Source organism: Gouania willdenowi, chromosome 21 (assembly GCF_900634775.1).
Source record: "Gouania willdenowi chromosome 21, fGouWil2.1, whole genome shotgun sequence".
NCBI classification, from domain to species: domain Eukaryota; kingdom Metazoa; phylum Chordata; class Actinopteri; order Blenniiformes; family Gobiesocidae; genus Gouania; species Gouania willdenowi.
The window spans coordinates 7,272,001-7,287,488 of NC_041064.1; the positions used below are offsets into that span (position 1 = coordinate 7,272,001).

At 38.2% G+C, this 15,488-nt stretch overlaps 1 protein-coding gene across 1 annotated transcript in view; it reads right to left on the reverse strand.

Annotated features, from left to right (window-relative positions):
* The window catches only part of LOC114454704 (ephrin type-A receptor 6-like), a 242,239-nt gene that overhangs the window by 32,830 nt on the left and 193,921 nt on the right, over window positions 1-15,488 (reverse strand). The window contains exons 6-8 of the mRNA XM_028435348.1: window positions 13,302-13,426; window positions 11,771-11,933; window positions 7,435-7,543 (exon numbers count right to left, since the gene is read on the reverse strand). Of these exons, the coding sequence (XP_028291149.1) occupies window positions 7,435-7,543; window positions 11,771-11,933; window positions 13,302-13,426 (397 nt within the window). The remainder of the gene's footprint in view (window positions 1-7,434; window positions 7,544-11,770; window positions 11,934-13,301; window positions 13,427-15,488) is intronic.

Here is a 15,488-nt window from a genome sequence, read left to right on the forward strand (position 1 = left end):
TATTTATTTATCATTTCCTTTGTACTGTTCTATCAAGTAGTTTTACATTTCCTCTCCTAAGATACAAATGCATCATCGTCTTTATGTAGATTTAACTTAATTAGGCAGAATATAAAAGAATAAATTCCCTTAAACTCTTAGTCCTAGGAACATACAGCGATTAAAACTCACACCTTGACTTTGAGCAGTAATATTGTAGATTATTGAAGAGAAAAAAAATATAATGTCTCTGTGTCTGAGTTTTCTGCAGTTTTTGAAGAGAAAAGACATTGATTCTTGCATCCAAAAAGTGTTTAAATAATAGTATGTTTAGTTCATCATGCATAATTTATCTTTACATTAAAGAAATCAATCTTTTTCAGAGTCCACAAATCTAGCCTTCTATTCATCCATCCATCCATCATGCATCCATCCATGTGGAGGCAGAACAGCTCACAATATCACATTTAAAAAAAAAGAGGAAATAACAAATTAAACAGCAGTGTTTATTGTATTTAAAATTTTATTTCCTTTTTATTACGTTTACTTGCTTTGCTAGCACAGATACAGTATGTAAAAAAATTAAATCATCAATATCTTCTTTATCTTAGTCTTTCTCATTTAAATGCATGAAATATTACATGTTTAACACATCTTCTTTTCTCTGTTTTATGATCATTTATGAAACTTGAACTTTAATCTAAGCAAGAGAAAAATACTATGTTGCCCGCAATCGTTTATGGAAAAGGATGCTTTGGTTCCTGCTCTAATATGACACTGTGGCCAAACTTAAGTCAGAGCTGTCAAAAAGTGTACTACATTAAATATTCAGTAAGTTTGAAAGTTTAGTCTTGATATTGATTGTTGCAGCTGTGAGAAAAAGCAGTGAGAGCTTTATGTCGCCTCTTTATGATCGCTTCTCTGCACGGTCTGAGTTTGATCAGCGCCCACATGAATTATGCAGGAGATTTCTGATTTTCTGCCTTAAATGTGATGCGAGGGCCAAGGTGCTGCCTCAGTAACCCTCCTAATCAGCAATGGCTACCTCCCCCACTATGACAGAAAGTCTGTACGGCTAAACAAAGTGGCTAAATGAATAGATACTGCCAGAGTGTGAATGAATGAGGGCGATGCAGAACTGCCCGCGTGCTCGCCACTGTCAGGGTTTCTTGATCTTTCTTCTCTTTGACGATTTAACATACTCTAGGTTGCCAGATTAGAGCAGGTGTCAAAGGGCCAGGGGGCAAAGGTTGCCAGCTTGGGCTTTGGCTAAGTAAGGTCTGTGGGACCCCAGACATGGATCAACAGATAGCATGGTGGGTAAGAAGCAGAAGGGGACAAGAAGGGGATTTAGAGATCTACTGTTGACCTTTGCTGATGGGGTCAAGCTGTTCATTATAGAAACGGTGACTTGTGCCTTTATCAGTGGTTTCCAGCCCATCCTCTGATCCCCTTTATCCCTCAGTCTGACTGGCTCTTATGCTGTAAAGAGGCCACATGCAGACAGACACATGCACAGCTTTCAAGCAATAAGACCTTGGTTTGTTTCACACTTTTTTTCAGCCCTATTGAAGGTTTTTATTATTGCAACATGCTTGCACACATCCTGTCCCAGGCGAGCTGTGTACGCACACCCACACAGCTCAGGAAAATAACCTCGCCTAGAGCGGTAATCAAAGCATTGGAAAAATCCAAACCACTCCTCTCTCGCCCTTACATCCCCTTAACAGTCACCTCAGCGCAGCAGCAGCAGCTACAAAGGGCTCTCAATAAAGCAGAGATTCAAGTAGATAGAAAGAAAAAAAAAAGGCTTCAGAGATTGATGGACAATCCAGCGATAAAAAGAGCGCACGCCGCCTTCAGCAAGGCCACAGAGGTGCGAGTCCCTCTATTACAGGACAGTGGATGCAGATGGGACAAAGATTTTATTAACCCTGAAAGTGCTTTAGCTACTTTCAACACTGGATAAGTTAGATTAGGGCTGTCAAACTCATTTTGGTTCAGGGGGTAAAAATAGGCACCAGTTTGATCTCAAGTGGGCCACAGCTTTTAGGTTAGGAATAAAGAGCAAATTTAATATCATTGTGCCCTTGTTTTCAATATCAGTCTCTGTAGGATCTTCACTTCACAACTTATTGATTTTGTAACCAATTTTCGTGTTATTTAGAGGAATTTTGTAGAATAGTTTGTGAGAAATTTCAAGATTTATGGAAAAAATGACTTTGATCTAGTGACATAAGCATGGGAAAACTGCGAGCCCCTAAACATATTGTGGAGTTTCACTAAAATTGTGAACTTGCAATGCCTACAACTGAATTATTTGGTAATTTACACAATAATAAATGTTTTCTAATTTCTACTGTATTCTGCGAGCTGAATTGGATGCTCTGAAGGGCTGGATATGGCCCCCAGGCCTTGAGTTTGACGTGTGTGAGTTAGATGAAGGTTTAAACATTTCTCCATTACCAAAATACAAAAAGCTTTCGTCCCTTTCTGACAAACGTAAGTTAGGACACAGACTGTACTGAGATAGCATAACCTTCACTGACTTTTATTGATGCATGTTCAATATGAACTGAGCCAACCCAGAATATGACGATGTTTTCAAAAGAAGTTTGGAATAAAGCACCAATAACTATTGAGGCTGCATTCACACCGGTTTAGTTCCGGACTTGGAACTTGGCTCAGTTTGCGTTCAGAGCACAACTTCTGATCCACTCCAAACAGCCTCTGGTGCAGTTATATGAGCTAACTGCTTGAGGGAGCTATTACTGCAGTAGACACTTCTCTAGGCAGAGAAACAGAAACCTGAAGAAGAGGTTCTCAACAATGGGTCAAAGCTAGCGCTTAAGAGTGCACATAACGTTCTGCTTTCTCCATATGTTCTTTCCCAACATTCAGCAATGGAGCAGCAACAAGTTGTTGTCCTTTTGGTGGATTTAAAGCTCTGTTTTTTGCCATGGCCAGCTCTCCTATGACCACCCACAATTGCTCAACACGTCATCTCTGATACTTCCTGAATTGATCTGCTCCAAGAGTGGTTGTGTTCAGGGCATTCCAAATCACTATAGGATAGAGTGGAAACGCTTCTAGACCTCTACAATTTGCCTGTTTGAGCCGCTCTAGACTTTGCGTGTTCACACCGCCCAAACGAGGCGGACCATCAGAGCAAACAGATCCCAGATCAATAATAGAGCGTTTAAAACAATCTAGGATCAGTTGGTGTGAATGCACCCTGAGATACTGATAAAAGTCTTGAAAAGGTTTATGATGATGAATAATATAGTATGTACTGTGTAATGTTTGTACTGGAGGATTCCGCATTAAAGTCCCTCAAAAAGTAAATCTATAAAGATGTGTGAATTATTCTGAAGTAAAAGATGACAACTGTCAGTACCTGTGTTTCCATTTCAGATTTTCACAAAATAAAAGTGATATTTCTAAATGTCGACAAAGTATAATTGTGCTTTGAACGCGTTTCCATCGAGCGTTGTTTTTGGAGCCTCGTAACTCCCATGAAATCTCATCCCGCGATACTTTGCTGCAAGAAGATGGACGCTCCAAACCTCCTTTGTTGTTTGCCATGTCTTCTCGGAGAGAAATGGTCATGTGACCAAGTACGTCACGTCTGAAACTCTTCCTGTTCCTTTGAGTGTTTTTTTTTGAAATTCTGGTGTTTCCAAGGGGTTTTTATTGCGCTGTTCATTTCCAAGGGTAATGAAAACCTGGCTAGAGAGTAGCTACAGTTATACAGTGTATACAGCTGTGGTTCTTTACCCTTTATGTTTGGGAGTGTGACAGAAAGCTTCCTTGGGTTCTGCAGGTTCGTTGTGAATTCCTGTTAAAACTAATCTATGACTCCTGTGATAAACTGGACACCATTCTAGGAGCCATAATGGTGGGATTCAGCTTTTTGGTTCGTAGAACTCGAGATGGACATAATGCATAGTGCTAATAGTTGCTGAGGATAAGATTAATGTATTGTCAGGTTCACCAGCTCTGTTGCATGAATTCACTTCCAGTTACAATGTGTATAGTATGTTATCTAATCACCTTTATAATACATAAACACATTTGTAATATTGGCCTTACAGGGACTCACATCATGTTTCTAAAGAAAAAAATATACATTATATTCCCAAAAAATAAAAATGATGAGGAAGTATTTGCACTGCAATGCACACGTGGAGCATCACACCTCACAACACACACAAATGATCTCATTTCAAAGTTAAGATGCTCCTTTCATTGTCATTGTCCCATAATGTTTTATAACTCTATTCTCGATCGTCGTATGCAAACCTTCAAACGTTCCACATTTCCATTTCACAGCTTCCCTCTCGCACGATCGCTATCCTTTGTCCAAAAGCAATTACTGCAAAAATTGTCTGTTTTAAGATTTTTGCCAAAGCCCTTGGGGAAGATTTGAACACATGCATTACAGTAAGACAAAGAATATAACACTTACAGTCACATCTAAATGAATTAGTGCCTTCTTTAACTGTATTAGCTGCTCCGTGCTTTCCTTTCCAATGGGTAAAGAGTTTCTCCTTATCCTGTTATCATAAGAGGACCTAATGAGGAGAAACTACCTCGATCTGAGGCTGATCTTTTATATGCAGGAAGGCATGATTTTCATTGTGTGCGTCTCTCTCTGTGTGTTCATTTTCTTCTCATTTCCTGCCATTTCCATCTGGCAATCAAAATCCTTGTCTCAGTCCATCTCTCAATCACTGATGTTTTTCTGCCGGGCTCTCACTTATCTCTGTGTTTCCGGACTGTCTTCAGTGGAAACCCGACTACACTCCAGTATTACTCTACCACTACCTCACCTGGACAGGATCCAAAGGCGTTCTTTAAAACAAGCTTTTCTGCAAATACGTCAACATCCAACCAGTTAAACACAGATGTGCTTTTTTAAACTCACTTAAAAGTACTTGGATTATCCAAAAGAATGTGTAAACAATGCACAATACATATATTTCATTGCATTATTGGCCATCACCAGCTCTCTCTAAGGAAGGGTAAGAAACACTTTATAGAGGGAAGATATACTGTAAAAAGAGAGGGCAGTGTTACACCTTGAGGGGGAAAGAAACAGGGGAGAGGGAGTTAGGGTGGGACAGTATGTCTACTACCATACTTAGCTTGAACTTAAAACCAAATAATGCCTTGCACATTGTCATGCCTTGATGTTCTGGGGCTTTTTGTTCACTGTTTTGAAAGTTGGTTGGATGCATCTTAAACTCTGTTGTTTATACTATAAGCAACTATTCAATATAAAACCCAAAACTACTTGGTTACCAACAACAGTAACAATATCAACGGTGTTTTATGTATATCCATTCAACAAAAGATGTGAACACATATATATAAAAAAACCTTAATAATACTTTTTTGAACCATTTTCGGTCTTGAAAAACAATAATAATAATAATAATAATAATAATAATAATAATATTGCCTTGGATTTACAGTATTTAGCGCTTTTTTCAAGGAGACTTAAAGCATGTCACAGAAACCATTTTTCATTCACACCAGTCAGTCACATCAGTCATACCAGCGGTGGTAAGCTACATTGTAGCCACAGCTGCCCTGGGGCATACTGATAGAAGTGTGGCTCCCATTTCGTGTCTACGGCCACTCTGACCACCACCAGCATTCATGCACAATTCATATCCATTCATACAAGGCAATGTGGGTAAAGCGCCTTGCCCAAGGACAAAACGACAATAACCTGGATAGAGCAGGATTCTAACCCCCAACCCTCCGGTTATTGGATGACCCACTCTACCACTGAGCCACGGTTGCCGATACAACCCATGACGCAGCCATTTTCAGCCAGGTGTGATGATTTACAGTTGATGGAGGGGCATCGTTTTCTAACAGAGAGGATACTCTTGTGATTCCAAGGGGGAAAATTCTACCAGAGCCATTTTTGACGGCAGAATCCAATCCATCAAAGGTGTGTCACCACCAGCCAGTAAAGAAGGCAAGATGGTGCCGACCACACCTTTCTGATGAACAGTTATGGTACTTAATACCTGTGGCTGCTTGACGAAGACTTATGACCAAATGTTAATTTGCAGCTAAAGTTCACTACACTTTCTCTCCAACTGCAATGTGTTTAATCTGTAGCAGAAGTAGATTATTATACAGAGAGGTGGAATGAGGATAGGCAAGTATATGTGTTCATAGGTATTTGAGACCACATCTATTCTATTCTGTGAAGTGAAACTATTGTTAGAATTAAAAAATATGAGGAAATGAGATGAGAATAATTGCAATAATACACAATCAGTTGATGAATCAATGGCTTTTTCTTATAAAAATGGTGCGGTTCAGGTGTGAAATAACTTGGTTTCCTTATTCTAAAATGATTGCATTTCGGTCAAGTGTCTCACACATCAGAAAGACATTTACTTGTTATTTCCTATTTACTCTAATCCCACATCTCTCACTGTCACTTCCACTTGCATTGGTCTGTCAATTACCAGAGGTGGAAGCTGAGGTGTCCAATCAGCTTTCAGAGCTTGCCAATGCCATTCCAGCCATCTGTCTAAGTTCACCCCTGGGTTCAACAACAAACGTACACGAGAAATGAAATGTAGAATATTGAAGCTGATAGAATACATACGTTTGTATTATTGGGTGAAACATTTTAACTAGGAACAAAGTCAAAGGTAAGGATATCAAACTTTTATGCGTAACTACTCTAGAAAACTAAAAAATGCCATATTAGTCATTTTCTACTCATTTTGTTTCTCTGTTTCTGTCCTGATGTCAGAACTATTAAAGCAATTATAAAAAGCCCAAAATAAAGCCGAAGTTTTTTGTCCTGAGCAGATGCAGCTGTCAATCAAACGGCCTAAACACCTCAGTGCTATTTTAGCTACCTGCATGTCATTAACACACACATAGGTTGCAATTCTAGGGAAAAAGACTCGAGTGACAAGACTTTGTTTAAGGGTAAAAGCAGCCGAGCTTCACAGCCTGTTAGATGTTAACTCTCCATCCGTGTACAGTGTTTGCTATTAAACTATGTATAAAATGTAGTTTCCTGCCTGGTGTAAGTTGAATTACTATATTTTATTCATCCAATATTGTTTTAACAAACACATACGAAACGAACGAATAGCTTATTTTCTGACAGGTCTGTACAATATATATACAGTAATGCCGCATTACTATTGTTTTTGCACTTTTTTCATGGGGAAAAATAAACTGAAAACAATACTTTAAAAAGTTTAATTTGTATGTAATCATGCTTGTGTGTCATGAAGTAAATGATCCATACTCTGCATGTTTTTTTTCCCAGGCAAGAAGTGTCATTACATCATTTGTCAAATCGCAAATTAGTATACCATAATCACCATCGCAAAATTTCACCAAATCGTGCAGCCCTGGCGTGTAATAAAAACGTCTGAGTGACAGAAAGAAGTAAAGTGATCTTACCTTCCAGTGATGAGGAGGAACAGGGTGAGGATGATGAGGAGGGTAAAGCCACCAACAGCTGCTGTAACGATGACTAACACCTGGCCTTGATCAGAAGCCAGGTCCGATGCTAAAGGAAGAGGAGAATATGTGATGGTGTCAAAACAGAAGCCAGGAAGATACCATCGAACAAAAACGGGAATGGACGAAGATGGGTTACCACAATTAGCCCGGTATGTAGCAATATTAGGCTAACATGTTCACTTCTGGAAGAAAGCATGAACATTTGTACATGGGGATTTTTGAGTATGCTGAATCCATTTTTAATGGGATCTACACTGGCAAGCCAATGGTTCCCACTCAAGATCAAGAAATCCAAGATGGCCACCATCCATTTGGCCAATTTGGATATTTTGTCAAAACTTTGCTTCTACAGTATTTGACTCAGTGGCAAATTATAGGTTTTCAGCATCAATTAATTCAATAATATATCTTAAAACACCGTAAATTGTGCTCAGAACAAGATCCAATCCGTATTGCGACTAAACCTACATTTTGCAACAAAGATCTCGTCTCTACGTCAAACAGAACCAAAGTTATGGTAGGATTCCAATTCGCAACAAGATGGCGGCCATCTTGAATCGTGCTCCAAGAACAATTTACAGTATTTTGAGATATGTCATTGAATTGTTTGACCCTGAAAACCATTCACCACTGAGATCTTGCTTCTATGTCAAATAAAACCAAAGTTCCTACAAAATATCCAAATTGGCACTATTGATGGAGGCCATCTTGGATTTCTCGATTTTGAGTGGGAACCATTGGTTTGGCAGCTTGGATCCCGTTAAAAATGGATTCAGCACACTCAAAAATCCCCAAATTGTCATGCTTTCTTCCAGAAGTGAACAACATTTTGCCATATCTGAAAGGTTAGATTTAGTAAGAAGAAACAGAACATTTTATACCAGCTTTCACTTTGAATACCCCCTCCATCACTGCACCGTATACAGAGCGCGTAGGCTATCGTATGGGCAGATATTACCTATCAGCTCTTGGTAATGTAACCAAATCCACTGTGAGCTTTTGCACTGCACCGATTCATTTGCCTGCTGCCGCTGTTTAATTAATATTACTCATTCATGAAATTGTGATTTAGTCCACGATCATTTTGTTAAATTGGGTCCGTTTGATATTCATGATTCTCCCTTTTTTCACTGTCTTGTCACAGAGCTAACGAATCCCAGATAATTGAAAGATGATTGCTATTACCCGACCTTTTTTTGGCGATACTTCATGCTTAATGAATATGAATTGGAGATTGTGCGGATGGCTGCTAGACCAGAAAGCCATGGTCTTTTACAGTACTGTATGTGGGTGCATGTCTGCGCACAGCCAGGTGAGATTGGTAGTGAAAGCCTAATCAAGAAAGCGTGCATGTGTGTTTGATATAAGTGATTATTAGTCATGAAGAGGGAAGGAGAGAGAATGTGCCGGTGGTCAGATCATAAAGCGATTCAGGCTTTCCTTACTAAGTACACAGATGTTCTGAACTGATGCTCTAATGTGGTGTGTGTTGGTGCGAGTGTGTGTTCTCAGGAAATGAGAAGGGCAGTGGAGGACAGAGTGAAGGATGGGAAAATGATGAAAGCACGAGACAATCAAGGAAGAAAGAGAGAGAGAGAGGAAGCGGAGGAGGCGCCGGATAGATACACAAACATATGGGCAGAATGTACGCAGTGACAGTGACTGGCAGGTGGACGGATGGACTGACGGAGAAGAAGAGAGAGGGCGGGCGGGGCCAAAATTTGCTTTCTCTTTCAGATAAAAGGCCAGGCAGTACAAAGGCTTGGCTGAGCATCTCCTGATCCACAGATAAAGCAAAAAGCTCTGCAGCTTTGGACGAGAGAGAAAGAGCTGCTACTGTGAGGCCAAATCACCCCAACAATACCTGAAGCAACATGAAAGAGCAGCTGGACCTTTGTTTTTTTTTGAGTAGACGTGCAATAAAGGTACCTCTCACAAAGCCACACACAGAAAACATTGATTCCAAACATCAAAGCTGTATTGTTGGACACCTTTGTTGATTGTACTCAATTCTTCAATGGTTTTTGTAACCTTTGGGAAGTTTAAGGTGTGAGAATACAATTTACCAAATCAAATTAAACACATACAGGCAGTAGTTTAACACTTCCAGGGACATTCCTTCATGCTGAATGCAGATATTATTAATATGTTATGGTTCAATTTATTCAGACAAATGTTTTTCAGGAAATTTACTTTGATCTCCTGACATGTTTCAACTATCAACTGCCAGTCTTCTTCAGAGGTGTCTGCTGATCGCTTTGATGTTTCTTCGACTTTAGCGTAACAATTCCAGCAAGTTCTTTTTGTCTTCTTTTTGAAATTTATGTTAAGGTTTCATTTATTTAGACACATTTTTTCAGGAAATGTATTTATTTATTTTCTTCTAACATGTTTTGACTGTCTACTGCCAGTCTTCTTCAGAGGTGTCTGCTGATTGCTTTGATGTTTCCTTGACTTCTGCGGAATAATTTCAGCAAGTTCTTTTTTAATAATATGTTGTGGTTTCATTTATTCAGACAAACGTTTTTCAGGAAATTTACTTTGATCTTTTGACATGTTTCGATTGTCAACTGCCAGTCTTCTTCAGAGGCATCTGCTGATCGCTTTGATGTTTCCTTTACACCCGTGTAACAATTCCAGCAAGTTCTTTTTGTCTTCTTTTTGAATAAAATGTTATGGTTGAATTTATTCAGATAAACGATTTTCAGGAAATTTACTTGATCTCTTAACATGTTTCGATTGTCAACTGCCAGTCTCCATCAGAGGCATTTGCTGAACGCTTTGATGTTTCTATGACTTGACTAGCATTGCTCTCAGCTCCGATTTTGCTAATGCACACAACAATGTGATTAATTGCAACATGTTAAAAAGTTTTTACCCAGTTTTAACAAATATATATCAAATATGTTTTGCTGTTGCAATTTTTACAAACAAATTCAAAGGAAACGCCTATTTTTCTTTAATGAAATCAGCCATGAGCAAAAGTATGGCAGTATTAGGGGTGTATATTGCCATGAACATCATATCCCGATTTATCCTGATACTAAACAATACGGTATACATCGTGATATATCACAATATCAATAATTAAAAATTGCATCTTTACAAGTGCAAAATTGTATGAAATACAATGAATTTAAATTTTTTAAACTTGGTAATATCAAAAACAAGTGTTTTTCAAAAAAGTTTAACTTTTGCTACTGCAACAGATTCTGATTTTGTTAAGCTCTTAAATTATTTTTTAAAAAGTCCATAAAAGTGTCCAGCATGTTTTATGAAAATGAATCAAGATTGCCAAAAGGTATTTGAAAGATAGAGAAAATGAATGTCATGACAGCTTACATCAGATAAAGTGCAGTAAAAAAGACCACAGAAGGCAACACACAGAAAAGCCCAAAAATCATAATTTCATCATTTATCGAAACAAGAGAATCTGCAGCTGAGAAATCATTGTATTTTTATAGCGTGAGTTCTTAACTAATGCATCATTATCAACAAGACAACTGTGGCTTGAAATGTGATGTTGGTACGAGCTCAAAAGTGTAAATTGTGCCCCCGACACCTTCATTTCCTCAAGTTTCTAATTAACAGCTAAGATCGAAAAATGAAGGTGGCAGAGTGATGTGTTGCAGTCTGTGATTTTGTGACGGAAAGTATTTATTTCCTCCCTGGGTATGTTGCTTGCTATCTTATCAGGAAGAAAAAGTTAACTAAAGTAAAGAAGGCTGCGCCGTTGGGAACATTCTCAGATCTGGCGTTTGCTGTGCCAGCGAAGCAGGCTGCTCTAGGTGCTGCTCCAGGCTACGTAAACTTCATTTGACCTTGAATTTTGGGTTGGGGTAAGCAAATGATTAAAAGACTGACATTGAGATAAGAAATAAGAAAAAAACAGCCCCACTTTCAAAGCCGGCCTGCTGTACATAACCCAATTATGTCGAGCAAAATGACGAAATATTATTATTATCGCCCTGTAGGAGATAAACTCGTTTTGACATAGCCAAACAAATCATTGAAAGATTGTTTATTGCTTGTGTTCTCTTACTAAAGTGGGCTAAAACGGGACAACTGACCCTTTTACCTGATTTATTCCAATGTGGTGCCCCTGGTTTTGCACTATTTTTTGACACAACAGTAGAAGCTATTATTTCAAAAGGGATGCAATCATAAATTCAAAGTTTTTGATGTACTTTTAATCTCCAAAGTAGGATTTCCAAAGATTCAACCAAAACACACGTGCATTAAACCTGAGGGTAAAAGAGAGAGAGATACTCACAGTCTCCTGTAGTTTCATACTCATATTTAGGTGAGTATGAACTGTATCCAGCTGCAGAGCGGCTGCGTACACTGAAGACGTACCAGGTTGTTGGTTTTAAACCCGAGACAATCACACTGGGGGCCTTAGTGCGAGTTGACGAGTAGCTCAGCTGCTCGTGCTCCTGTGAGACAGAGTGGAGGGAATAATAACAAGGTTACTTTTAAACCAGTGTCTTTTAAGTCAGTGGTTCCCAACCTTTCTTGTCTTGTGTACCCATTGAGCCCTTTTGTCACACCATGAGTACCCCCTCACTCATACGTGTTCATGATTCTCCAAAAGTAGAACACAACACAACTGAATATTTAACGCAAGTCATTTAATTTCATCTTCTTAAACTGAACAACTAATATTCAGGCATTATCTTATTATTTAACTCAAATTATACATAAAATGATGTCGCCTTCAAGGCAATAAAAATGATAAATATAAGAAATAACATAGTAAACGTTTGTATTTTTAATACTGTATGATTTATACTGATATATTATGATTACATTGTTATTAAAGAAAAATAATAAAGTTGAAATTAGGAAAAATTAACCTGCCTGTGTTATATATAACTTTTATGACATTTACCACAAAAGGAAAAGTCATAGTGCACACATACTATTTTATTGAAGGTCTTATTAAATGACTGAGAATGTTTTTACTATCTTGGAAATAATAATATCCTAATTTTTCCACGTACCCCCTGCAATGTGCTCACGTACCCCTAGAGGTACGCGTACCCCTGGTTTGGAAACACTATTCTAAGTCACAATTACGTTCAATCTACAGCAAAGGACAAGCTCAGGACAAGCACCTTCACGCTTGAAGTCGCTCAAAAAGTTAAAAGTTTTCAACAGCGACTTCCAGCGATTGAGTCGCTTGACATTGCGTTATTTACTTTGATTTTGAACGTGAACTAGTCGCCATTGTCGCTGAAGTCGCTATGTCCTCTATTACTTCCGCCTCTATTACTTTGATGTAATCCTGTTAGCAGGATTACGTCAAAGTATTTAACTGATTCCGACAAAAGACATTTGGAGGGGATCCTGATCAATATACTGATTCTGGATCAGTTTCAACAACTCCCTATTCCTCATCATTGGCAAAAACTGAAAAATGTATATCTTGTTTTGTAATTGACTGATCTTCATGAAATGTGACTCAGTTATGTTGAGTTGGTTTCTTAATAATCTTGCCAAGTTTCATCCCAAATGAGCATTCCACTGTGATTTTTTTGAAAATGGTGGTGCTCATACATTTGGACCTAATGTATTGGTATTAAATGGTATATAAATGTCTTACAAGCCTTTAAAATGGAAATGATCATGGTTCCATGTCTAGGACGACTGACCCAGATAACTGGAGGCTATTTGGCGCTTGGCGTAGGGTTGTTGCTTTCGTTTTGACATCAATTTGAAATGAATATTTGCTTAATATGTAATCAAACAAAAAATACCATATGTATTAACAGACTGCCTTAAACCAAGATGATCTCTTTTACCTTTTCATGATATTTGACCTCGTAGTCAAGGACAGGAACAGTTGCCGGTTCGGGTTTCTGCCACGACAGAGCAATGCTGTTTGGAGAAGCCCAGTCCTTCTTTAACGCTCGCACTAGAGAGGGACCTGTATGGGAAACATAACAGGAAATATATCTTTTACACTGCCCTGAAGATACAGCACATTTGGGTACTGGATGACAATGTAGTGTGTGTAGCTGTAAACAGCTTCATAAATTATGTTTCCTTCTCCATTTTATCTCAATAGAAGCAACATTCTCCATCACAGAGGTCGACTTAAAGACTTCAAAGTGTATTTTTATGGTATATTTGTCAACAAAAGACTGTAATGTCAAACCAATTCAGCTTCAGGGGCCCAGAAATTTAACTCGTCCATACCATAATATTTAAAACTTTAGAAATAAGAGCCATTTTTTCCAATTCACCAAAGATTATTTTACAGAAGACGAAGATGTTTTAGACAATAAATTAATCTATGTTAGAAATAGGCAAAAATGTAATTATCTGATTTGAGGGTCACATTATCAATATTGATGCCACCATTTGAAATAATCTGAGCATTTTTGCAGTTGTTTTCTGTATTCTCCTGCCATTGTTGTATATTTTTGTGGTTGTTTGGTCTGTTTGTTTTTTTTGTGTGTATTCTTGTTGTCGTTTGTATAATTTTCTTTCATTTTGTATATTTATATGTATGTGTTTGTTTTTGGGAGTCATTTTGTGTATATTTAAAGGCAATTTGTATTTTTTTTTCTGGCATTCTGTGTATATTTGTTGATTTTTGTTATTTGAGAGGCATTTTTTGTATTTTTGTTGTCATTTTGTAACTTTTGTGCATTCATTGAAGTCATTTTGAGTATTTATGGTGTTATGTGCATTTTTGTTGTATTTTGTACGTTTTGTTGTGTATTTTTCTGCGTTTGGATCCCCAGGCTGCCAGTTGCCCATGTTTGATCTGTTATCACGGGCGACTGTGGCTCAGGTGGTAGAGGGTCGTCTTCTGATCGAAAGGTTGGGGGTTCGATCCCAGTACCTGACTATGTGTCGAAGTGTCCTTGGGCAAGACACTGAACCCTAAGTTGCTCTCAGTGGTCGACTAGCGCCTTGCATGGCAGTCCTGTCCCACTGCTGTGTGAATGTGAGAGTGATTGGGTGAATGAGCTGATATGTAAAGCGCTTTGAGACTGCTTCGGTGTGGTGATAAAGCGCTATATAAAATCAAGTCCATTTACCATTTACCATAATTTACATCCCAATTACGATCAGGGAAGGTATTGGATGTTTGATCCAAATTTGGCCACGAATAAAAAGAGTTGTGGAGTAAAACTTGTCAGATTTATGTGTCTGAATCTTTCTTGGCAGATTGGACACAATTATCTGATCTCACCTTCAGATAGTCTAACTGCAAACTAGAAAATGGCACTTTATTAATTTTTACCCTGTGTGATGTTTTGCCATCTTAAAGTTTGCTCCCTAATGCCAACATTTTTAAAGAGGCTTTCATAGGTTTCAGGTGAACATGTAAGAGATTCATGAAAAATCACTTGCATTTTCCAACAGGTGCTCGTGTCTTGTTCTAAACTTAAAAAAAAAAGAAAAAAAAAAAATGCTGAACAGCTGTCTCCTTTTTTAAATTAGGTCACATTAAACCTAGTTTTAAAAACCAGATAAATTAACAAATGCACAAAGACCCCTGCACAGCTTTTTCTCTCAGAACAGAAAGATATGTTGTATCATCTGTTACTAAACTAGTAAATAAATGAACTCATCTTTACTTTATATGTATTTTTAAGTGGAATAATGACTGATGTTTGCAGAAGGAAAAAGATGGGGGACCCTGCTTGATGATTTGGGGTTTGAGGGTCTGAGAGGACAGAGATGGGGTCAGGACTTGGATGTTAGATTCGATTAGAGTTTTGGGCTTTAGGGGTCGGAGTCCCCCCAAAAAATCTGCTGTTATAAATCTTTTAGAAGGAGTGAACGACTGTTCTTTTATCGCTCTACTTTGTCCCTTTGCTCTTTTATTTTTATTCCATCCTCATCCAAAACAAGAATGGACAAATTATTAGCACGTAAACCAAGATCAAAAGAAAGGCATTAATGATTTTTGGAAAGGTGATGGATGGTTATTGTCAGCTAGGGTATTAAACATGGGATCGTATCGATTAATT